The sequence below is a fragment of the Meriones unguiculatus genome, chromosome 9, assembly GCF_030254825.1.
Source record: "Meriones unguiculatus strain TT.TT164.6M chromosome 9, Bangor_MerUng_6.1, whole genome shotgun sequence".
Lineage (NCBI taxonomy): Eukaryota > Metazoa > Chordata > Mammalia > Rodentia > Muridae > Meriones > Meriones unguiculatus.
Genome location: NC_083357.1, coordinates 8,946,081 through 8,969,336, shown reverse-complemented (window position 1 = coordinate 8,969,336; position 23,256 = coordinate 8,946,081). Strand labels below are relative to the sequence as shown.

The window sequence follows — 23,256 nt, the reverse complement described above, 5'->3', positions numbered from 1 at the left end:
TTAAATATTACCAGAGGTGGGTGGTCGAAGCACATTTTTATGGGTTTTTCTCCTTTTTGAGACTGGAGTTTATGCCTAGGTTATTTACCTTTAAGACAGAGTTTCTTTTTCAGAAATGGGGTTACACAGGCCTCACATTAGCCCCCTTTCTCATGGTCATGTGAAGGCCCAATCATGGGTCTTCCAGATGTGACCTCTTGGTGTCCTCCAGATTTACCCTTCTATAATGGGGTCTGAGTACCCTTAACTGTATCACTGTATTTTCTTCATAAAAGATACCAAGCAATTTAAAATGCAAGGCCCAAAGATAAAAAGAAAAATGAGTAGGGGTCCCAGCAAGGTGGATATAAGGGTGGCAAGCCAAGGAGAACTATTATACCAGGATTCAAACCATCCTCTGGAATCCTCTCTCTCTTTCCAGTGTCTCTCCAGGCTTTTTGTTATTCTTGCTAAGGATGTCCTACTCACTCCTGAGTGGTTTACATAAAAGCACCATTCTTCTCTAAGGGCTGCACACAGCCCACCCTGTGGTAAAAACAACAGATCCAAGCCCCTTCTCTTTAGCAACACTACTTCTGCCAGGGAATCAACATTATTTTCTAAATGGGCGATTGAGATCTCAAGGCATTGAGTATCTCCCTCCATGTCTGCCTTTAAGCTGTTATAGTTCTGGCATTGTATAGCCAGTGCTGCAATACTGCTAAGCGAGTCTCCCGGGTAACAGCTAATGTCAGGGACAGGGGTTCCTTCTTGTATCTAGCCACTGTACCTCTTCCCCAGTGAGTGCCTGGACAACCTCTTCTTTGGGGTGCTACATAATTTGTGGGACTGGTTAGACTAGCACACAGAAATCCTGAGCATGGCTAAGTACTGTTTCATGGACACGTGGGGCCAACCCTTGTGGAGAGGCACCAGGTGCTTGGTTGTCTGGTCAGAGGACAATTGCAGCGTGCGATTACAGAGGTGCTGATGGGAGGATGGTGCATGCCCCACACGTAAACCTTGTCATGCTACTGACTGAAGGATGAATCTTACACCCTCCCTCTGCTGCCATATGCACCCATTGGGGTTGGCGGGGAAGTTAATAGTGTCATTGAGAGCAATGCCTTCTTAATAGGGAGGCTTAAAATTGTAGCATAACCAGCAGGACTTTGTAAAGTCTGGTCTGGAGCCAATAATTATTTGGTACATACTAAGCATCATAAACCAGAGAGGATCTGTCTCTTGCATTTTTGGATTTCTGTCTACTTTGGTGGAGCCCAAGTGGAGAGATGTCACAATGCTATTAGGGTAGCAAGTCACTTGGGGTCTAGCAGTAGTGGGTCTGCTGGGGGCCAATTTTCTGGTATGTCAGCTGTCATTATAGGAACCCGTTCCTTATGCCAGGGAGCCCCTTTTGACTTAGCATTTCAGCCTGTTAGGTAGGATAATGGCCGACGAATATCTCTTCTGTAATTTTCTTCAGGCTGACATTAGGATGGAGATAAGTGGGGATCCAGGAAGACTGAAAGGCTAGTCAAAAGCTAGGCAATGGGCACTTATCAAAAACATATGACTGGTGATCCAGTTTAAGAGACAAGGAGCCATCACATCAGCTGGACTGGTTTATTTCAGCTTCCAACAAGTCCAGATCTCAGCAGCTTGCAGTCCACAGCTGATCCCTGAATGGAGTCTGTCAGCCAGGTGAAAATCTGCTGAGACAAATTTAAAATTTGTCTAGTAATTAGAGAAAGTGAGGGATCAAAGGTTTACGTGTGGGGCATGCACCATCCTCCCATCAGCACCTCTGTAATCGTACGCTGCAATTGTCCTCTGACCAGACAACCAAGCACCTGGTGCCTCTCCACAAGGGTTGGCCCCACGTGTCCATGAAACAGACCAAAGCGGGGAAAAATCCCACTTCAAAATCAGGGGTCCATTTAAACTATGGCAGATCTAGGTCGTATGACCTTTTCACTTCCTGAAACTCATATGAATTAGTTTACAAAAAGAAGTATATTAGTGTCACCATTGTATTGAGATCTATACTTTAGAAAAAGCAGGTAACAGGTCTGCAAGACAGCATGAGTAGACTCATGCCATTAAGACCTAGCAATATCTACAGCTTTGGGTTAAAAAGCATGAAAATTTTCTTCTCTAAGATATACACACTGCACAGAGATGTTTTGGCATAATTAGAAGCACAAGTCTATATCCAGAAGACAACCAAAAGGAAATTAAAATCTGGAGCTTGTGATTGAATAGCAGTGATTCAATTAGCAGTCAGTGCTCCATCAGCATATCAGAACTCTATTGATCAATGTCAAAGCTCCGAACTTTTGAAATCTTATAACAACATAAGCAAAACAATAGCACAGAAGTGGGAGAGAAATCTGAAATATCTCCCATTTTAATATGCCTTAAATTACTTTCTTATATCATTACAACTTGCATTCACATACCTTAAAACACCTTAGATCCACAAACATTTTGCAACTTGCATTTACCAAATTGAAAATACCTTCCTAGACCCTCAATTTTTTAGATCCTCATAACTTAAACTTTTATATCCTCAGAACTTACATAAACTTTACATCTTTCTATCCAGTTATTCATCATAAGACACAGGCAATTAACATGAAGCCTGTGATCAAGACAAACCAGGTTGCCTTTTTAGATAAGAGATCTAACACCTAGCAGTTCTAACTAGCTAATTAATCGATTAATGAACTAACAGTGTATTTAATTGTCTGCTCTTTAGCTTCAAAGCTACCATTAGCTTAGCTTAGCCATCAGTGTCATTAGAGACCTGAGAAGGATAAATTATAAGCTAAATGAATCTATGTACCAATCAAAATGACAGAGATGACTAGTCAGTCCACCACCTAGGCACTTGTCCCTGGCTCCTATGGTTTCATGGCATCAAGAGCAGCGGTGGTCCAGCCATCACGCACAGAAGATGAGAGACTATTCCTGTGAAAAAAAAAGAACATGAGAGACTGGCTTCACCTTCAGCAACGTGGAACAATGACTTCCCAGTTGTCCACAGTTTTGTCCACAGTTTAGGCTGGGCTCTAGTGGTGGGCCAGTTGGGGCAGTCTTGCCCAGTGGTTAGCATACCACAACTCAGAGTTGAAGTCCTCTGTTGTTACCACAACTCAGAGTTGAAGTCCTCTGTTGTTGTGCCTAAATCTTCTTGGAGACCTTGGGGAGCTACTGCCAGGATTTTGGAATTTTCTGTCTGTCCTAATAAGCTCACACATGTTAAAATGCCGTATTCCACAGATCTCTGACAAGCCTGAGGGCCAACATATGAGTTACTCTTTATCTATCTTTAGTTATCCGCTCTAAACTGCATTCTGTAAAATCGAATGTTATAATCTCTAATTCTGGCACATTATGTAGTTCAGTGTTTTAGGATCACATCTATTTCAAGTAGATCTACACAGGCAAACCTTTTAGTTACCCATCCTAGGCTTACTCCTGAAAACTTAAATAAGAGATTAGGTAAATCTCAATCTTGTAACCAACTGTAGTCATTAGCATAACTTTAAATATGTTTCTGAACTAAAATCAAAGCAAAACTTTCAATCATAGATACAGTTCATAGAGGGACTGGCAAATCTTGCTGATCTACCACATCGCATTACTAAGAATGGCGAAAGCTTAAAGGACAAAAGTGGCACTTAGCACTAAACAGGGAACTGAACATAGTTGGCAGCCCTCAACAAAGATGGCAGCGTACCATGACTCTCGCACAACCAAGATGGTTGCCAGTCATGTGACTGCCTTTGGTTGAGATGGCAGTAAAACCATGGCTCCACCCTCTTTATCCCTGAACCTACATGGTGGCCAGCCATGTGTTGTTACAGGCCATGGGCTTTAGGGGTGGCTAGTGATGCTGCCCCTGCCACAGTGTACCACTGTGGAGCATTTACACTTTCCCAAAAGCATGTTCTAACACTGTATTTGTTTTGTTTTTTTGAGACAGGGTTTCTCTGTGTAGCCTTGGGTATGCTGGACTCATTTGTAGATCAGGCTGGCCGTGAACTCAGAGATCCACCTGCCTCTGCCTCCCAAGTGCTGGGATAAAAGGCGTGTGCCATCACTGCCCAGCTAAGTTCTAACATTGTAATCAAAAATAAGTTTTAGAACCAACTACAAAATAGAAAAGTATAAAACCATTTTAAACTGTACTTGAACTGCTCTGGCAATACCAAACCTATCAGCCAGAAAGAAACAGCATTAATCCATTCATTCAGGAACTGGCAGCCAGACACAAACATCAAATCTGAATAGACCTTCACAAACCAGGCTTGATTCACACAGCATGCCTCAAAAATACAGCCCCAAATTATATGTAGAATATATATATATATATACACATTATTATAAAGTATATATATATAATGTATATATATACATTATTATAAAGTATTATAAACACTTTAAAGTGTTTCATAGCCTTAAACACATTTTTAAAAGAAATCTGTTTTTGCAATATCAAAATAAAGTACACTGTTTAGGAGTGAAGTCACAAAGCATAACCATAATTTTGAAAGTCAAACCAAATTTTACCAGTGTAAACAATTTAGTCTCTAAAATCAATATCAATTTAAAATGAGACTTGTCTTCTTAGTCTAAAAGGAGATAGGATGATAAACAGAATTCATTACGACCAAGAGGTTTTATATATACATATATATGTGTATATATATATATATATATATTTTTTTTTTTTTTTGCCCTATACCACACCAGGTGGCAATTTCAAGATGGTGAAGTCACATGGTAGGCTGCAGACTATGTTGTCCGCATGGATGCTTTTTTAAAACATCTGTGCTTCTATTGATGTTATAAACACATATTCACACATACATATGTTCTAAATAACAGTTTGAATTTAAGCTTTAGACATATCCAATAACTGTTATTCCATAACCGAGATATACAGAACACATTAACCATTTAGGATCATTCAGATGGCTGAACGTAATGGCTGAAAACAGACAAAACTTTGCTTCCTTCATCTAGCTGTAATTTCAAGCACTTTTGTTGTCTGTTGAATCTACGAAGGAGTTTGGGACTTGCTAGCAGTGTTTCCCGGGGCGCCACACGATGTAGCCACCGCTTCGTGTGCCTCCTTGCCTCCGCCCTCTCGTGCTGACCCTCAGAAGAGAAGTGGACACCACTAAGGTGGAAGTTTGCCACTGCTGTTTCCCTCCTGGAGGCCAGGTTTGCACAAGCGGAGCTCTTCAAAGCAATGAGAGCTCCCTCTGTCCTCGCATTTCAGCTAGAGCCGCTGCCCGGGGGCAGCAACCCTTGGGCTTAGGGATGGCTCCATGCCATGGGTGATATCGACACCACCCCTCCCCCAGCCATCTTCCCCAACAGAGCCTTCCCAGCGGTCCAGGTAGAATGTGTCCATCAGCCTGCCCCGTGCTTGGCTGTTTTCCACCTGTCCGGCCCGAGACATGCTCCCACTGGGCAACCAGAGGTGTCCCAGCTTGTAGCACTGGCAGCATGGGGCAGGCAAAGTCATTACGGTGCACAGCCACCCGAGACCATCACAAGCAAACACACACACAACTAACAAAAGACAAGATTGTACTGGTACAACATGCACAAAGAGAAAGGAGGAAGAGGAGGAGGAAGAGAGGAAGAAGAAGGGGAGGAGAAAGAACTCAGAACAGCGCTGCCTGTTTCTCGGTGGACCTTCTGTCCTGTTCCACTAGGGTGACCTGCCCTGAAACTGGGCTCCACTCACTACACCAGAGTTTGGAACACTGGGCCTGCCATTCTACCAGACCAGAGACCGGAGCAGGAGCATATCCCATATGGGCTCTTGTCAAGATCCGCCAGACCAGAGGCCAGAGCAATAGCAGAGGTGCCAAGCCTGGCATTCCACATACTGTAGTCATTCCTTGGCGCATTCTTGCCACTGCCACGGCTGGAGCCCGTGGAGCATCGTTTGATCCTCCCTCAAGTGGGCAAGAATTAAGTTTAGGGGGTTAAAAGGAGTCTGCCCCATGTCGTCAGTCTCAGTCACACACACACACACCAGGCAGCGACAGACAAGACAGTCATCCAGAAAGACACACAGACCCAGACAACAGATCCCACCACTCCTGCAGCAGAAAAACACGAAAGTAGGACAGCAGTGAATTGCAGCTCCTCAGGATACCCGCCTCATCCTTATCCAGAGACCCAGAGATCACAGAAAACTGAGGGTACTCTGTCCCCCCTTACAGAAACTTAGGAGCACCTCTGTCTCCTCTAATGGGGCCTCCCTGTGGCCCATGGTTGTCCAGTACGTCTGCTCTAACTGTTCCTGACCACACAGATAACACATTTTGCCTTGAGGCCCAAAACAGAAACACTGAAACAGAGACAAACAAGACACTTACTGGCCAGTCCTCAACCCTTTGGTTAGGGGGTCTTGGGAGCTTGGGGAAGCCCATAAGATGTTATGTTCAAGTCTCGTGGACCCCCAAAGGCCACCACCGAGCCGATTCTGATGCAAACACAGTAGGATCTTTATTACAAGCTCGAACTCAGGCCCACACTCTCACCAAAGCAGCGCTTCTTGAGTCTAGAGCCCCGAGCTCAGGGAGAGAGAGGTTTTTATTTAGGGTTACAACAAGGTTTGGGGAACTCCAGCTTGGCAGTTCTATGATTGATGGACATTTAGCAAATATCGGGTGTCTGGAGAGCCAAACCGTAATTGTTTTCCTCATCCTATGGTAAAGAACTGCTGGATAAACTCCAGGTACTCATTGATTAGCCTTTGCTAGGGGTGTGGTTAAATATTACCAGAGGTGAGTGGTCGAAGCACATTTTTATGGGTTTTTCTCCTTTTTGAGACTGGAGTTTATGCCTAGGTTATTTACCTTTAAGACAGAGTTTCTTTTTCAGAAATGGGGTTTCATGGGCCTCACAGTAAGGAATAGTGGAGACCCCCCACCCACAGATCAGCAGCCTCCAGTCTGGTTATAAGGAGGCTGTGCCCAAAGCATAAAAGTGGCTGAACTGCCTGGGGGCTCTGAGTCTACATTGCTCTAACAATAAAAGGCGTGGTAAAAGTAACCGTTCATCTGGAAGTGGTGCTGAACACCTTTAGTTCTGTACTTGGGAGACGAAGGCAGGCAGATTTACACGAGCTCAAGGCCAGTCTGGTCTACAAAGCTAGTTTCAGGACAGCCAAGGTTACACAGAGAAACCCTGTCTCAAAAAACAAAACAAAACAAAACAAAACAAAAGTGCACTTTCCCCTAGCTGGGCTGCCTTGTTGAGCCACAGAAGAAGAGGATGCTTTTAGTCCTGGTGGGACTTGATGTGCTGGGGCGGTTTGGTATGGGCCAGGGCCTCTCTTTTCTGGGGAGAATGGGAGAAGAGGATGGGAAGACAGGGCCAGAAGGAGAGGAGGGAGGGGGCTGCAATAGGGATGTAAAATGACATACATACATATATACATACATAAATAAATAGATAAGTAAAATGACATGAATAAATAAATAAATAAATAGTGAATATCTTCATTTTATGCTTTGTCTCTTCCACACATCTGTGTTAGCCAAGATGGTTCCCCTGCTCTTTCTCAGCTGACACTCCAGGGGGGACAAAAAAAATGAACTATTAAATATGGCAGTGACAGCTGATTGCCAGTGCTGGAGAGAATGAAGTCAGGCCCTGGGCTGCCCCAAGCCTGGGGCAAAGAAGTGCTCTGAACTGGCTGAGAGGAAAACCAGGGCTGGAGAGTAAAGCGCTTAGAACAGGCGCAGGCCCAGGACTTGCCCACACACAGCACCCACAGCCTTAAGCTAAGTGAATGTAGCAGAGTTTACCTGAGCAAAGACAAACCTCATTCTTTTCCTTTTAAAGATTTATTTATTTATTATGTATACAGCGTTCTGCCTGCATGCAGAAGAGGACACCAGATCTCACTATCGATGGTTGTGAGCCACCATGTGGGTGCTTGGAATTGAACTCAGGACCTTTGGAAAAGCAGCCAGTGCTCTTACCTTCTGAGCCATCTCTCCACCCCCCCCCCCCCAAAAAAAAAAAGCCCACCTGATTCTTTAATCAGGCAGCCCTGAGAAGGACAGTGACCGAGAGACCAAACCTAGCAGCCCCTGCAGCGCACAGAAGTGAGCAGAGAAGATTTAAGTTAGTCTTAGTTTGCCAGCTGAGGAGAAAGCCTCCTGCACGCGACGGAGGCTACCATTGAGCTCACGCGTCTGCACTGGGCACAGCAAGAGATTCCAGTCCAAACCAACGGCTTCAACAGCAGAGAGCACAGCTGCCTGGGAGAAGGGAGACAGCAGGTGCCACTGCAGCTTCGTTTAGGAGAAAAGCTCCAGTTGGTCAAAAAGCAGAGCAGAGAGGGAAAATCTACGGGCATGTGGGAAGGAAAGATCCCAGTAAAGACCCGTACACATAAAACTAAAAAATAAAGCTGGGCTGTAATAGCACACACCTTCAATCCCAGCATTCAGAAGGCAGAGGCAGGTGGACCTCTGTGAGGCCTAGGCCAGCCTGGTCTACTGAGTTTTGGGACAGCCATGGCTACACAGAGAAACCCTGTCTTGAAAGAAATTAAAACAAAAACAAACAAACAAGCCTTAAGTCTTTTAATAAGTGGATCCAGTCACTACTAACATCTGTGCAGAGTGGGGGATGTCCCAGATGCCCACCACATTCGCGGAATGACTGGAGAGTGATGGCTGGGTTATGGCTGCAGAGTTAGAGGTGAGCTCAGGAAACCTTGAGGCTGGTGAGGGGAGAAGAATCTGAGGGGCTAACATGTCGACAGCATTTCCGCCTCTACTGGTGTTGGATGGAAAGACTGAGGTAGCTTGCGGGGGGAGGGGGGGAAGCCAGGACAGGGACTTCCCAAAAGACCTCCTAACAACCAGAATCCTGAAGCCTCTGAATGAAAAGCCAGCTTGACAGATGCTGGGGGGGGAGGGGAAGGGGTTGTTTATTGGTGTTTGAATTTGTTTCAGAATCTTCCCTAGACTCCAGAGAGGTGGCTAATGGTGGCTCTGGACTTCCAGACAGTGATGCCAGGGGTGGTGGTGGAGGGGGGAGTGTCGTCCTGAGCCAGGAAGCTCTGAACTGGGCCCAGGTCGTCCATGTGGAGGTCAGTGGCCAGCGTCTTCCCTTCCGCCTGCAGGCTACTGATACGCAGGAGGAAATCCTGGTGGGTTCCTGTGGGGGTGAGCTGACGAGAGGTTTTAAAGCGGCTGCTCACTCACCCCGCCTGCCTCCTTCCTTATGCTTGCCTCTTGGAGCTCATTCGCTGCTTGCCACTGCAACCACTGTCTGTCTTAGACAGCGGACCTGCCTGCCATGGCAGAGACCCGGAGCCCCCTTTTGCTCTACATCCTGGTCTTCTGTTTGCCAGGCTCTGGATTGATCAGAGGGCAGAAGGTGAGTGGGAGTCAGTCCCGGAGAGCGGGAGGGGACGCACATACCTGCTGTATGGATGGCTTGGGTGGTCTGACCTCCCTGAGGGCCCAGATTGCCAGGCTGTTGTCCCAGCTCTCCAGGCTGAAGTCTGTGTCGGTTTTACCCGAAGTTAGGGCTACAGCAACTGCATCTCCTCTAACGATGTCTGGGTAGCTGGTGGTGTACTACGGGCAGCCATTCTGTGTGTCCCAGCCTGTGGCTGAGGAGGACAGTTCCACCTCCATCCTCCTGGGCTCCCCTAAGACCACTGTCTATGTGGCCCGCACCTGGTGGGGGGAGGCGGGCTTAGGTGTGCTCTCCACCCATCCTCTGGGAACTATAAACCGGGAGGCTCATTCAGAACCTGACCACATTTATGCCTGTGGCCAGCACCGAGCCTGTCCGGAAGGAGTGAGAGTTGCCCACTCTCCATGCCGATGGGTAGATCAACCAACAATATTCTTAAGTCTCAGAGATGCCCCTCACCAGCCCTGGGCACGACCCCTTCAGTCTTTACAACCTCTGGCCAGCTGGTTCTAGTCTCCCACTAGAAATCCAAGGCCCAAGGAGGACAGCAACAAGCTCTTCTCACTAGAGTCATGGTCTGGACCACAGCCTGTGATTTCCACTCAGGCCTGCAATCCCCCGTGCATCGAACTGAGTGTACAGGAGCTCATGAGTGGTTGTAGCATGGCCCCTGAGGTCAAGATTGTTAGGCTGCCTGTCCCTAGGTCTCGCCAGCCTATAGCTGCTGCATGGGGTTGGGAAAAGCCTCACACCTTGAGTATGGAGACTGAGTTTTTGATCTGTAACTGAGCAAGGGTACTTCCTTGCTCATCTGCTCATCTGCTCCTCCAGCAGCTTCCAGGGTCCCCGTGGCAAAGCGAGGGAATCCACCACCAGGTAGCCATGGGGTTCTTTGTCTTTAGACTGCCTACGGTCCCATGGAAAAATGATTTCAGGTCCAGGCCAGCACTGGGTGGAGTAGGTGGGATACTGGGATGAGTGGAAAACCCACAAGCTCCAGAGTTGTGTGAGCTGGAAAGCACTTTGCCACCTGTGTTCTGGGCAACGGGGACAGAGGTCAGTGAGAAATCTCAGCTTGGAGGTTTTTTCCCTTGTCAGAGACGTGGTAAAGTTGAACAAACAGTCCTAAGTCTATAATCTGATACTGAGGCCCACACAACCTGGACCAGGGAAGAGGTTTTGAGGTCCTCGTGGGTAGGGACGTAGCAATGGCATCCGTGCTTCTCCCTCACAGTCACTCATCCTGTATGACATGAGACACAAGCTGCAGCTACTGGGAAAGTATCCTCAGAGGGCAAAGGTAGCATGAGGACTTGGCTCAGCAGGCTTTGGCCATAGAGGCACGGAAGGCTCCCCGTGGGACGGTCTGAGCCTGTGTCCACCCAGAAGCCTTCTGCCCAGTGACTACTTCATATTGTGCACAAGCCTGAAATCCTAGGCCAAGGTGCAAGAGTGGGAGCATTGGCAAGCACTTGCTCTGTCCGCTCCTGCTCTGATGCAGAGGAAGGGAAGGCAGCTCAGGGGCCTTTCCTCTCTTAGGGGAGTTAGGTTCTAGGCTGCCAGTCTAGAGACCCCCCCAGGAGCCTGGCCCCAGCTTGGGGGAGTTTTTTTTTTTTTCACCTAGCCTCTGGGCTTAATAGTTCACATTCCTCAGCTTCCCCAGCAGCACTTGTGTAGAAAGCAGAAGTGGGAATCTCAGCCTGGGTTGAGCTCTCTAGCGGGGCCCCCAGGTGCTCCCAGGAAACAGACCTCTGTCTGACCCAGCTGATGTCCAGCCTCATCCCACCCTGCTGCATCACCAGCAGGACAGTGGCTTCGTCTGGTGCTGATGGTGGGCAGATGTGATCTGAGTGCCTGTCTCGGGTGTGGTCCCTGGAGAGGTGCTGATTCAGCGGTTGGCTTATCCATCACCACTTCACACGGGCTTACAGAGCTCCAGCCTCCTCCAGGCTCTCCCTCACTCTGAGTGACAGCTCTCAGCTGAGCATTACTGAGAAGCCTGGCCAACCATCCCGGGGTTCCTACCCGAGTGGCAACTGTACTTCCATCCCTGCCTGCCTAGGCCAGTGGTTTTGAGGGGGGCCCACTGTCAGCCAAGCGTATGCTCGGAACCTGAAACTGAACTGCTCAGTTTCCTAGGCATGGCATGGCAGCAAAGGGCAGCTTTGGGATGAGGGATCCAAACATAACATCTAGACCCGGGAGCAGCCAGACCAGAGGCATTGCTGAGTAACTTCCCTCTTTGTCAACCGCAGGGGCATGAGCGGAAAAGGCAAAAAATCACAGCCGCAGAGAGGCCCGGAGCTCTGTGTGCTCTGGAAGAAAGTGCTTTTCCTTTTCTCTGGGTTTGGAAAGCCACTTCTCTGTGACTCATTTTAGGCAAGGGCTGCTCTGGGTGCACCCTCTTTGGAGTACATGTGGTCAGCATTTTCGAGATGAGAAGATTCGGCTTTCTCCACACCATCCCCCCATCAAAATGTACCTCCTCAGCCCCTTCTCCCGCTATAGGCTCAGTCTGCCCTCCACGGTACAGCGCTGTAGCTTCTTTTGACCCTAAATGTGGTCCCAGTGGAGGACTGCTGAGAGTTGCTTCAAGACATGGCACTACAGGATGGAGGCAGGCAAGGTCTCGTCACACCGTCCACCCCTCCAGCATGCTAAGCTGTTTCCCCAGCCACCCTCAGTCCAGTGGTGCCCTCATGCCCGACTCAGTTCTCCACACAGGGGTCAGGCCTCACTGTAAAGCACTAACCGAAGCCAAGTGTGGGGTCTGCTTGGCAGACCACACTTTAAAAGGTAGAGGTAGGAGGATCAGAAATCCAAAGCCTGCCTGGGGCTGTGTGAGACATACAGTATAGACATGTAGGAAAGCTTTAAAAAAATAAAATAGATTTAACAGGTGGTGGTGGCACATGCCTTTAATCCCAACACCTGGAAGGCAGGGGCAGGCGGATCTCTGAGTTCGAGGCCAGCCTGGTCTACAGAGGGAGTTCCAGGACAGCCAAGCTACACAGGAAAACCTTGTCTCGAAGAAAAAAAAATAAAGTAAACAAATAAAATTTAAAAACAATAACAACAAACAACTCATTGACTGAGTCCTGAGGCTGCACCCAAGCTCTGCTTCTCCCAGGTGTAGCTGGCTGCTGTCAGCCTGGCCTCCAGCCACTATCCAAGCCTCTTTCGGGCTACCTTGCCTGTACACATGGCCATTTGCTCTTCTCCATCCCCAGCCTTGGTTCTGTTGCCCCCTCAGCCAGAGCACTTACCCTAGACAACTCTCACAAGCTTCAGGTACAATTCACAGGAGTAGTTTCAGCTGTCAGCTTGGCAGAATCTAGAAGCACCAGGGAAGAGGGTCTCAGCGAGGGATGGCCTAGATCAAGTTGGCCTGCCGGTGTGTTTATGGAAGATTGTGTTGATAACGCTAATGGATGTGTGAAGACCTGAGCCACTGAGGGTGGCACCATTCCCTATGCAGGGGTTTCTGGTTGTCTAACTATAGAGAGCAAGCTGAGTACTAAGGAGCAATGTGGAGCCACTAGCTGTTTTAACTTCCTGTCACCTGGACTTCCCTTTGATGGTGGGCCGTAACCTGGAATTGTGAGCTAAACAGACCCTCCTCTTCTGAACTGCGTTTTGTCAGGGTATTTTATCACAGCAACAGATGAAATTAAAACACCCTGGGTCCTATTCTCCCAGCTGCCCCCATTGCCTGTCGTCCTCTGGACCCTGGTTTCCTGTCTGCAGGTAGAGCCTTGGGTCAGGACTGGCATCGGGGCTTTGGAGCTGTGGCTGGACAGCCTTAACACACCAGGGCAGACCCTCTGCTTGGGGCTGGTGTTCTCTGGGTCCTAGTGGGACAGACTGAGGACAAAGTCATTGTATTCTTGCAAACAGTGTGAGGCTTGTTGCATGTTTGAGGCAAAAGGCAAGGAGGTCTAGCTGCAGGCCCTGCTTTACACCCTGTCCCCATGCCGGTTTGGAAAGCAGCTCCCCTGAACTTCAACCTCCTTACCTTAGATGGAAACGGTTCTCCTGCAGGAGCATAAAGACTTGAAGGATTTCAGCCACAGACATGGGGACAGGTTGTGGCATCAGCTGACAGGGAGGTTCTCGGAGCTTTCCTGGCCTTGCTCCCTCCCACTGAACAGAAGGGAAGCTGTGGCCTTGCTGCAATCGGGCTGGCCTCGGGGCTGGACCAGAGTGGAGCCCCTCACTGTGCATTCTGCCTGTGGCCTAGATGAAGTCTGAACGCTGTGATGTGCTCAGAGCGATTCCCATGTACACACCCTGCACCGCGTGCGCAGCTGTCCGGAGGCAGCCGTGTTTCTCCGACCGGCATCTGAGCTTGGTGGAGACGATACTCCTAGACTGTCGGTACGGGCCGTCCCTCTTCCTTCCCACTCTCGGGAGGGTGGCAGGGGACCCAGAGGACCCTCACTGACCTCCAGGGGCGGGCATACAGACTATCATTAACCCCCACACCTTGCACTGGTCACGGCGAGGGAGGAGAAAAGATGTCTACTGGGCGTCTACTGCACGCTGGGCCCTGGCTTGGCCCTGGCTAGATGGAGAGGAGAGACGTGGGTGGGGTAAGATTCCTGGAATTCGGTGTGAGGAGGCTGGGAGTGAAGGCCACGGGTGCCCACCACCCCATCCACCACCCCATCACCTGCCTCCCCTCTCTCCTAGCTATGAGGTGACGCTCAAGGGCTCTGTGCTATCCTTAAGTGGCTGCAGACAGGAGTGCTGGCACCACGGGGTTCATAATGCCTGCTGCCCTGGCTACTGGGGATCCAAGTGCTTTGGTATGGAAGAGGCCACCTGCCCTGCTCCGCTCACCCTACACCCCAGCCCCCAGCTCTTGTTCTGAGGGACGCCTACACTGCCCTCAGCCTTATTCGACAGCTCATTGAGGGCCCCAAGGGGAAGGCTCCCTAGCCCTGCTTGCCTGGAGTGGGGGCTGGAGCAGAGCATTCTGGGAATCAGCTGACTTCTTGGGGTCCACAGAGTGCCCTGGAGGTGCTGAGAAACCATGTAATGGCCACGGGACCTGCCTGGATGGCATAGCTGGAAATGGGACCTGTGTGTGCCAGGTAAGGGTTGCGTGGGGATGAGGTGGGGGTACTGGGAGAACCCCACTGACTTAGTGCATTAACAGGAAAACTTCAGCGGCTTAGCCTGCCAGGAGTGCCGAGACCCCCAAAGATTTGGTCCGGACTGCCAATCAGGTGAACTTGCAGGGCCTCCTGGCAAGGCCAGCCTTGTCTCTGCAGCCCTCCCCTAACTCCTCAGACTTGTCTTTCTATCCTGGGATTCTGGCCTTGATTCCTTCTGCCCTGAGGCTCTCACGTATGGTAGTCTCAGGAACCTCTTCCAGGAAGCCCTTCCTAATGACCCTCTTTCCGCCTGGCTCCCTCTGGGCTTTCCCCTTCCACTGTGATACAGCTCTGGACTCCCAAGGTTATCCCTACAATCTAAACACACAGAGGCCAGGAAGGTGACGTCCCTGTATGTACCTTGGTGAGGCTGTGGTTCCACTTGCTCTTGTGTGTCCCTCTTAGTGTGCAGATGTGTGCATGGCCTGTGCAACCACGGACCACAGGGGAATGGGAGCTGTCAGTGTTTTGCTGGATACACCGGCCCCCTCTGTGACCAAGGTGAGCAATGCTGCCGAGGACAGCAGGTTCTTTGTGGTCAGGGCAGGGAAAGACAGTTGGGTGACAGATAGGGCCTGAGCCTCAGTGGGACCTAGGCCTGCAGCCTGTTAGGGCTGGGGAGTGTTACCTCAAACTTCCACTGTCTGGAGTACTATAACAAGTGGGGCAGGGTACTTTTGCTCCTCCCCACGTGGGCCTTCACTGTGACCTCTCTGCTCAGAGCTTCCGGTCTGCCAGAGGCTGGGATGCCCCAAGAATTCCCTGTGCTCTGCAGAGATGCCCTCCTGTAAGTGCCTGCCTGGACACATTCAGAAAGGAAATGTCTGTGTTGGTAAGCATATGAACTTGGGGCAGGGGGTTCTGGCTTGAAGAACAGAGTGGGTGGCAGGGCCCGGGAACGTGACCTTTTATACCAGTACGTGCAGTTTGGCCACTTACAGAGAAAGGAAATTGTTCCAAAGAGGCACAAGGCCTATGGCCACTCTTGAGGCAACCATAAAGGGGCCAATGCTTTTGGGCCTCAACTCACTCAGGCTCTCTCTGCCCTGGCAGCTTCTGACCCCTGCCAGCCATCTCCTTGCTCCCCACTGGCCCGATGCTCAAGGACTCCCGAGGGGCAGGCTCAGTGTCACTGCCCAGAGAATTACCATGGCGATGGCAAAGTGTGTCTGCCCAAGGACCCGTGCCTCACCAACTTCGGTGGCTGCCCCAGGAACTCTACCTCCTGTCAGTACCTGGAGCCAGGCAAGGTAAGCAGGACACCTGCTCCGCAAGCCGCTCCGGCTGCAGGACCCTGGGCAAGTCAGAGATTGTCTGAACCCCTCAGATGCTCCAGTTAGAAGATGTGAGGAGAAGCCCAGCCCTGGTCTTTAAGGAGGAGTGGCAGGGCTGTGTGAGGGAGGCTTTGCCAGAAATTTTCCTGAATTCTCACTGATGGCTGTACCGCCTCCTCCTTCCCTTGCCGTTGGCCCAGGCCACCTGTACGTGCCTGACAGGTATGAAAAAAATTAACAACAATGCTTCTGAGGGATGCTACGCCTCATGCGAACCACATTCCTGTGACAAGTCAGCCACCTGTCAGCTGACCCCTAGTGGAAAGACCAGGTTGGCACAGGGGCCCGGGGGAGTGGGCACAGAGCAGGGAGGATGGAGTGGGCCAAGCACTTCTCTGTGTGCCTCCTCTCAGGGCCTGGGAGGGAGGACTGGGGAGGAGCAGGGGCATGGCCCATCCTCTCTCTAACCAGTCTCTCTGGGTCCCCAGCTGTGTGTGCAAAGATGGCGAGGTGGGTGACGGCCGTGCCTGCTATGGACACCTGCTCCGAGAGGTTCAGAGGGCCAATCAGAACGGCCTGGTGGTCCCACGGCTAAGAGTGGCTGTTGCCATGCTGGGTGTGTGCCCCCTAGGCCTACCTGTGACTGCACACCCTGTCCCCACAGAGCTGGGAGGGAGACCTAGTCTTGGCAGAGACTAGTTTCTTTGCCCAAGAACTGGGTGAGGCTGGGATGGAGGTGGGAACTGGTCCCAGCGCTAGTATTCTTTTCCCACACTCGACACCTAGAACGATCCCCTCAGGAGCTTCCTGCTTACATTCTGACACCCCCTCTTGCCACCTACAGAGCAGGGCTGCCAGGAGATTCTCACTGCATCAGGCCCATTCACCCTGTTGGTGCCATCCATCTTGCCCGTCTCCTCTGTTGCCTCCAGTGCCATGAATGTGAGTCCCTTCTCCCAGGAAGCAGGACATGCTCTCTCCATTCATGATACTTCCCTTGAGACAGTCTCATTCAAACCCTGAGAATGGAGGCCTGCCAAGCCCCTGTCCTCTTTGTGACTCAGGCAGGGGAGGTGCGAAGAGGGTCGAGCTGTCTGGGCTCTACCCAACACCCCACCCCTGTGTGTCTGCAGGTGACCCTGGCACAGCAGCTCTGCAGACAGTATATCATCGCGGGGGAGCACATCCTGGAAGATGTAGGGCCTTCAAACATACGCAAGTGGTGGACGCTGGCTGGCCAGGAGATCACTGTCACTTTCAAAAACTTTGTATGAGATGGTCCTCAGCCTGGGGGCCGGAGGAGGGCCAGGGGGACGACACAGCTGGGCAAGTGTGGGCAGGAGGGAACTGCAGAACCGGGCTTGGCATGTGGGACACAGTCCTGTGTCTGTCTTGTCAGAGATATACCTATAAGTATGAAGACCGGCCCCAGCAGACGTTCAGCATCCAAAAGGCCAACTACGCAGCGGCTAACGGGGTCTTCCATACGGTCTCTGCCCTGAGGTGGCAGCTTCCGCCTCCGCTTCCAGGGGACCCCAAGGTGAGCCCGCAACCTCTTTTTCACCTTGTGCTGTGGGGGATGTCTTGGTGTGTCAGGTCCTGGCATGAGGCTGTTCTGGCTTCTGGAGGCTAGGCTCTTCCTCCTGGGGCAGAAGCTGCCTCATGCCACCCTGTGGCCCTTATACCTGCAGAAAACTGTTGGCCAGATCCTTGCTTCTACAGAGGTTTTCACGAGGTTTGAAACGATCCTGGAGGTGAGCTTGGGGAACAGAGTTCTGCCTGGCTGCACTTGCAGACCAGAACAGCTCCATGCCCCCAGAATCTGCCTCACCCCACCTTCCGAGAGCCCGCCCGTCACAATCCTGAGGCTCTACGGAGTCAGAGGACCAATGTGCCACCCATGTTTCCCACTTAGCCAGTAGGAACTCCCTGCTGGCTGATGGTGGGTGGCAAGAGCCAGGTAGGGCTCGGAGGCAGGGATTTATCTAACCCCCGCCCCCTTGTGCTGACACAGAACTGCGGGCTGCCTTCTATCCTGGATGGGCCTGGGCCCTTCACGGTCTTTGCCCCAAGCAATGAAGCTGTGGACAGCCTTCGAGATGGCCGCCTGATCTACCTTTTCACAGCAGTAAGCTCTGTGGGAATATGAGGCTGCAGGTTGGGGCTGCCGGGGCTTCTCCGGGGCTTCTCCGTTGACCTCCAGGAACTGACTCCTCCCCTCAGGGCCTTTCCAAACTTCAGGAGCTGGTGCGGTACCACATCTACAACCATGGCCAGGTGAGAGGGTCTGCTCCTTCACGGCGTTCCCTGTTTCAAGGACTGCTGCAGGCTTCGATCTTTCTGGGGACCCCATTTCCTTATCTTCTCTCCTCCACATCTGAGAACTGCGGATCACCTGAACAAGGCGTGGCCCACGCCCCGCCTAAAACCATTGTCTCCTGCCCCAGCTGCCGGTCGAGAAGCTCATCACTAAGGGACGCGTCCTCACCATGGCCAACCAGGTCCTGACTGTGAACATCTCTGAGGAGGTGAGCTCCGTGAGCGGCTGAGCACATGGGTCCAGTTGCGGGAGCTGCTGGCCTTGCTCGTGCCTGCTGGTGGGCGCCGGATACCACGGCGGGTAGGACACTTGGCAAGGCCCCAGCTGGGCTAGGAAAGCGGACACAGGTCCCGCGGCAGCCATAAACAGAACTGCCAGGGCCTTCTGAGGCCGGCTGGGCTAGAGACAGCACACGGGGTCTGTGTCACAGGGGCGCATCCTGCTCGGGCCTGAGGGCGTCCCCTTGCGGAGAGTGGACGTGCTGGCCGCCAACGGTGTGATCCACATGCTGGAAGGCATTCTGCTGCCCCCCACCATCCTGCCCATCCTCCCCAAGCACTGCGACGAAGAGCAGCACAGGACTGTGGTGGTGAGCCCTGCACAGAACCCAGGCTTCGCCCCGTACCCAGAGCCCCACCCCAGAGCATGGGCAGGGGACAGCACCCCTGGGTTGCTGCCGCGGTGTAATACAGAGGAAGAGGCTTGTTTTGGCTCACCGTTCTGAAAGTGTGGTGCCCTAGCGGTGGCTCAGCTCTCACTGAGGGAGCGCCTTCTGGCACAGGGCAGCTGGGCAGAGGTGAGGAGACCGCGCTGAAAGAAGAGGGTCCCCGGCTCGTTCCCTCAGAACCCGCTGTGGTGATAACTCACCCGCCCCCGCAGGAGGGGAGCCTGGAAGCCCATCTGCCTTTTACAGGCTCTGTCTCCTTGTGACACCTTTCCTGGCCTCTCTACAGTTAGCTCCTTCTCCTCCCTCAGATCTTTGCTCCGTGTCACCATCTTGGGGTTGTTGAATGTCCCTGACCCTCTCTCCCCCTTCTTGCCCTGCTCTGTTCTTCCTAGGGTTCTTGTGGCGATTGCCAGGCCTTGAATGCCAGTAAATGCCCTCCAAACACTGTGAAACTGGTGAGCACCCCTAATCCAACCCTCAGGGATGGATCCTTTTTTGCCAGAATCCTCATCATGCCCAGGTTACTGTGGGGGAGTCAGGCGGGGAGTCGACCGTACCTGGAGGCTCAGGATGGGAGAATTGGACCAGGGCTGCCTGGTAAAGACTCGCCCTGCACCCACTCTACTGACTGGCCTTATATGGTATACCCTAGGATCTCTCCCCCAAGGAGTGTGTTTATACTCATGACCCAACTGGGCTCAATGTGGTGAAGAAAGGCTGTGCCCACTACTGCAACCAGACCACCACAGTAAGCCTGGGCAGAAGCGTGATCCCCAACAACCTTTGGCACTTCCTCTTTGTCTGGGGTTCCCAAGTTGGGTTGAGGGGGTTGCCCTTCCCAGGCATTTCTTTTGGTTTTGTTTGGTTGGAATGGTGTTTTGTTTGTTTGTTTCTGTGGTAGTGTTAGGAATAGAACCCAAGGCCTTGCCTATCCTAGATAGCACTTGCCACTGAACTACAAGTCCTCGCCCTGTCCCACATGCTAACGGTTAAAGAGATGGGGGGAGGGGAGAGGCTGGCGGTCAATGTCCATTTCTGTGCTCTAGAGACGATCAGGAAGCAGAAGAATCAAGGGTTGGGGCTGGCATGGCCTGGGTGTTCAGGTATGTTCTGTCTCTCACAGATACGTGGCTGCTGCAAAGGATTTTTTGGGCCTGACTGCACCCAGTGTCCAGGGGGCTTCTCCAACCCCTGCTACGGCAAGGGCAACGTGAGTCCCCACCCTGCTAGGTGTAAGGAAGGTCGATAGCTTCCTCAGCCGCAGTGTCAGAACCAGGCCTACCTCTCTTGTCTCAGTTTCCCCACTTCTGAGTAAGTGATGTTGCACCAAACTGTTTCTTAGAAACTATTACATCCGGGTCTGGAGAGACGGCTCAGTGGCTGAGAGCACAGGCTGCTCCTGCAGAGGGTCTGAGTTTGTCTCCCAGCACCCGTGTTAGGCAGCTCACAACTACCTGTAAGTCTGGCCTCGCTGGGCCTCTGCATTCAAGGGCATATACCCACACAGACACACATACAAACACACTGAAAAAATTTATTTTGGGGGGCTAGAGAGATGGCTCAGCAGTTAAGAATACTGGCTGTTCTTCCAAAGGACCTGAGTTCAATCCCAGCAACCACACAGCAGCTCATAATGGTCTGCAGTTCCAGCTCCTGAGGAGCCAACACCCTCACACAGACATATATGCAAGCAAACTACCAATGCACGTAAAATAAAAATAAATACATAACTTTTTTTAAAATTTTTCTGAGACAAGGTCTCTCTATACAATCCCGACAGTCCTGGAGCTTGCTGTGTAGACCAGATTGGCCTGAAACCCACACAGATTAACCTGCCTCTGTCTCCCAAGTGCCAGAATTAAAGGCATATGTCACTGTGCCTGGCCCTAACACTTTCTTTTTTTTTTTTTTTTTTTAAGAAAAGAAGTAATTATTTTGATAGATTTTTTACATCTATTTTTCAAGAGTCTTTTGGGCCTGACTGCCCAGTGCTGGGGTAGGGCAGGGTTCTGGCAGTATTCTGTTTTTCTTTAGCATTCTGTTTTTGCCACCTTAGGACATCAGTGCCCCTTAGTGCCTGCTGTAGAAGAATACAAGAGTTAATGTTCAAAAAACTCTACAGGGTCATGACCCTCCCAGTGGCTGCTCTGGCAGCGCCCCTGATTTTGAAGGTCACTTCAGGGTGAAGTCTCAGGGGGAACAGGAGCTCAGAGCCTGCGGGGGGGGGGGGAGGCTGTGTAACCACACACATGACTGGTCCCGTACCTGCCACCCTCCAGTGCAGCGATGGGATCCAGGGCAACGGGACCTGCCTCTGCTTTCCAGACTACAAGGGTATCGCGTGCCATATCTGCTCCAACCCAAACAAACACGGAGAGCGGTGCCAGGAGGGTGAGTGACCTTGGCCAGACCACCTCCCAGGGAGAAAGAAACTTTGGTTTAATAAGGTGGCTAGGGGGCTGGAGAGATGGCTCTGAGGTTGCGACCACTGGCTGCTCTTCCAGAGTTCCTGAGTTCAAGTCTCAGCAACCACAACCATCTATAATGACATCTGGTGCCCTCTTCTGGCGAACAGGTGTACATGCAGGCAGAAAACTGTATAAATAATAAATCTTAACAACAACAAAAAAAGGTGGCTAGGACATGGGGTGTGGTGGTGCTCTGTAATCTCAGCACTTGGGAGGCAGAGGCAGGTGGATCTCTGTGGGTTCCAGTCCAGTCTGGTTTACAGAGTGAGTTCCAGACATCCAGAGAAAACCCTGTCTCAAAACAAAAGCAACTAAACAACAACCAAGTACAAGAGGGCTTTCCTCATAGTTTACTCACCTGCTCACTGAGTTTGAAAGGCTCCATGATTTAAGGACCCTAAGACATGGTCAAGTAACATAAAGCCTTAGAACCACTCCATTCCCAGCCTCAATCCCTACTTCACAACAATCCTGGCTCCCAACAAGCCCTGCTTCCCGTCCAGTTTCTCTAGCCCCATCTCTTTTCTACAGACTGTGGCTGTGTCCATGGTCTGTGTGACAACCGTCCTGGCAGTGGAGGGGTGTGCCAGCAAGGCACATGTGCCCCTGGCTTCCGAGGCCGCTTCTGCAATGAGTCCGTAGGAGAATGTGGGTCCTCGGAGCTGGCGAAGCGCTGCCACGCGAATGCTCAGTGCATTAGTCAGGAGGGTGCTGCCAGGTGAGGAGGACGCTGGCTTCCTTTGTGCCCTGTCGGTAATTACACGTCAGTGTGCTCACTTGCCAGCTTTTCTCCGCCCCCCCCAGGTGTGTCTGCCATGATGGTTTTGAAGGTGATGGTGTCAACTGTAAACGCAGCAATCCCTGCTCACGCCCAGACCGAGGTGGCTGCTCAGAGAACGTTAGTTCCCGCCCCCCTTACCCTTTCGCTGCCCCAGAGGCAGGCTGGGGCTCCTTAACCCTCAGCCACGGCCCTGCAGTCCTGAGTCACGTGTTCATGACCCACGCAGGCCGAGTGTGTCAGCGGGGACCTGGGTAGTCACCAGTGCATTTGCCACAAAGGCTGGAGCGGAGATGGCCGTGTCTGTGTGGCCATTGACGAATGTGGGCTGGACACTCGAGGTGGCTGCCATGCTGATGCCCTCTGCAGCTATGTGGGCCCGGGACAGGTGAGGCATGGAGGGACAGTTGGGGAATTCCCTCCACCCCACCCCACCCCGCTCAGAAAAAGTCTGAGCCCACAGATGCAGATGGAGTCATGTCCCTTGGCGCTGGTCTAGTGTGCTCACCAGGTCCCCTATGTGTCACCAAGCTCCTGTTCTAGCACAGTCTAGTGTCTCCCCTGAGCAAGGAGGCGACCCTGCCTCCAGAGGCCCCAAGTCTGTAGATTCACAGAAAGCCATCTCTGGGATTTCATGCTCTAGTCTTACATACCTGTTATGCGATCTTAGCACCCAGAGCCTCCAGATCAAGCATTTTGGGGCTCATGAAGCTAACTTCTGGCAAATGTTTAAGGAATTCTAATGTGGGCCAGGAACAGTGGGGCATGCTTTTAATCCCAGCACTCAGAGGCAGAGGCAGAGGCAGAGACAGAGGCAGATGATCTCTGTGAGTTTGAGGCCAGCCTCTTCTACATAGCGAGCTCCAGAACACATGGAGCTACAAAATAGAGACCCTGTCGCAAAGCAAAGCAAAGCAAAGCAAAGCAAAGCAGCAAAGCAAAGCAAAGCAAACCAGAATCTAAGGTGGGGCTGGAGAGATGGCTCAGTGGTGAAGTTCCTGCATAGGATCTGGGTTAGGTTCCTAGCACCCGCATGGCAGCTAACAACTCCAGTTCCCTGGGATCTGATGCCTTCTCCTGACCGCTGCAGGTGCTGCATGCATGTAGTGCACAGATTTAATGCGGGCAAAACAT

At 51.4% G+C, this 23,256-nt stretch overlaps 1 protein-coding gene across 2 annotated transcripts in view; it reads left to right on the top strand.

The window, feature by feature from the left end:
* The first annotated feature begins 9,239 nt into the window (after positions 1–9,239).
* The window catches only part of Stab1 (stabilin 1), a 28,814-nt gene continuing 14,797 nt past the window's right edge, over positions 9,240–23,256 (top strand). For both annotated transcript variants that reach the window (XM_021635218.2, XM_021635217.2), the window contains exons 1-25: positions 9,240–9,411; positions 13,697–13,833; positions 14,149–14,264; positions 14,467–14,552; positions 14,618–14,687; positions 15,021–15,116; positions 15,337–15,447; positions 15,669–15,865; positions 16,090–16,220; positions 16,378–16,505; positions 16,734–16,831; positions 17,023–17,157; positions 17,289–17,429; positions 17,581–17,643; positions 17,904–18,017; positions 18,113–18,166; positions 18,337–18,417; positions 18,640–18,798; positions 19,269–19,331; positions 19,529–19,624; positions 20,000–20,086; positions 21,156–21,267; positions 21,876–22,062; positions 22,149–22,242; positions 22,352–22,510. In XM_021635218.2, the coding sequence (XP_021490893.1) occupies positions 9,331–9,411; positions 13,697–13,833; positions 14,149–14,264; positions 14,467–14,552; positions 14,618–14,687; positions 15,021–15,116; positions 15,337–15,447; positions 15,669–15,865; positions 16,090–16,220; positions 16,378–16,505; positions 16,734–16,831; positions 17,023–17,157; positions 17,289–17,429; positions 17,581–17,643; positions 17,904–18,017; positions 18,113–18,166; positions 18,337–18,417; positions 18,640–18,798; positions 19,269–19,331; positions 19,529–19,624; positions 20,000–20,086; positions 21,156–21,267; positions 21,876–22,062; positions 22,149–22,242; positions 22,352–22,510 (2,796 nt within the window). In that variant the 5' untranslated portion in view covers positions 9,240–9,330. The remainder of the gene's footprint in view (positions 9,412–13,696; positions 13,834–14,148; positions 14,265–14,466; positions 14,553–14,617; positions 14,688–15,020; positions 15,117–15,336; positions 15,448–15,668; positions 15,866–16,089; positions 16,221–16,377; positions 16,506–16,733; positions 16,832–17,022; positions 17,158–17,288; positions 17,430–17,580; positions 17,644–17,903; positions 18,018–18,112; positions 18,167–18,336; positions 18,418–18,639; positions 18,799–19,268; positions 19,332–19,528; positions 19,625–19,999; positions 20,087–21,155; positions 21,268–21,875; positions 22,063–22,148; positions 22,243–22,351; positions 22,511–23,256) is intronic.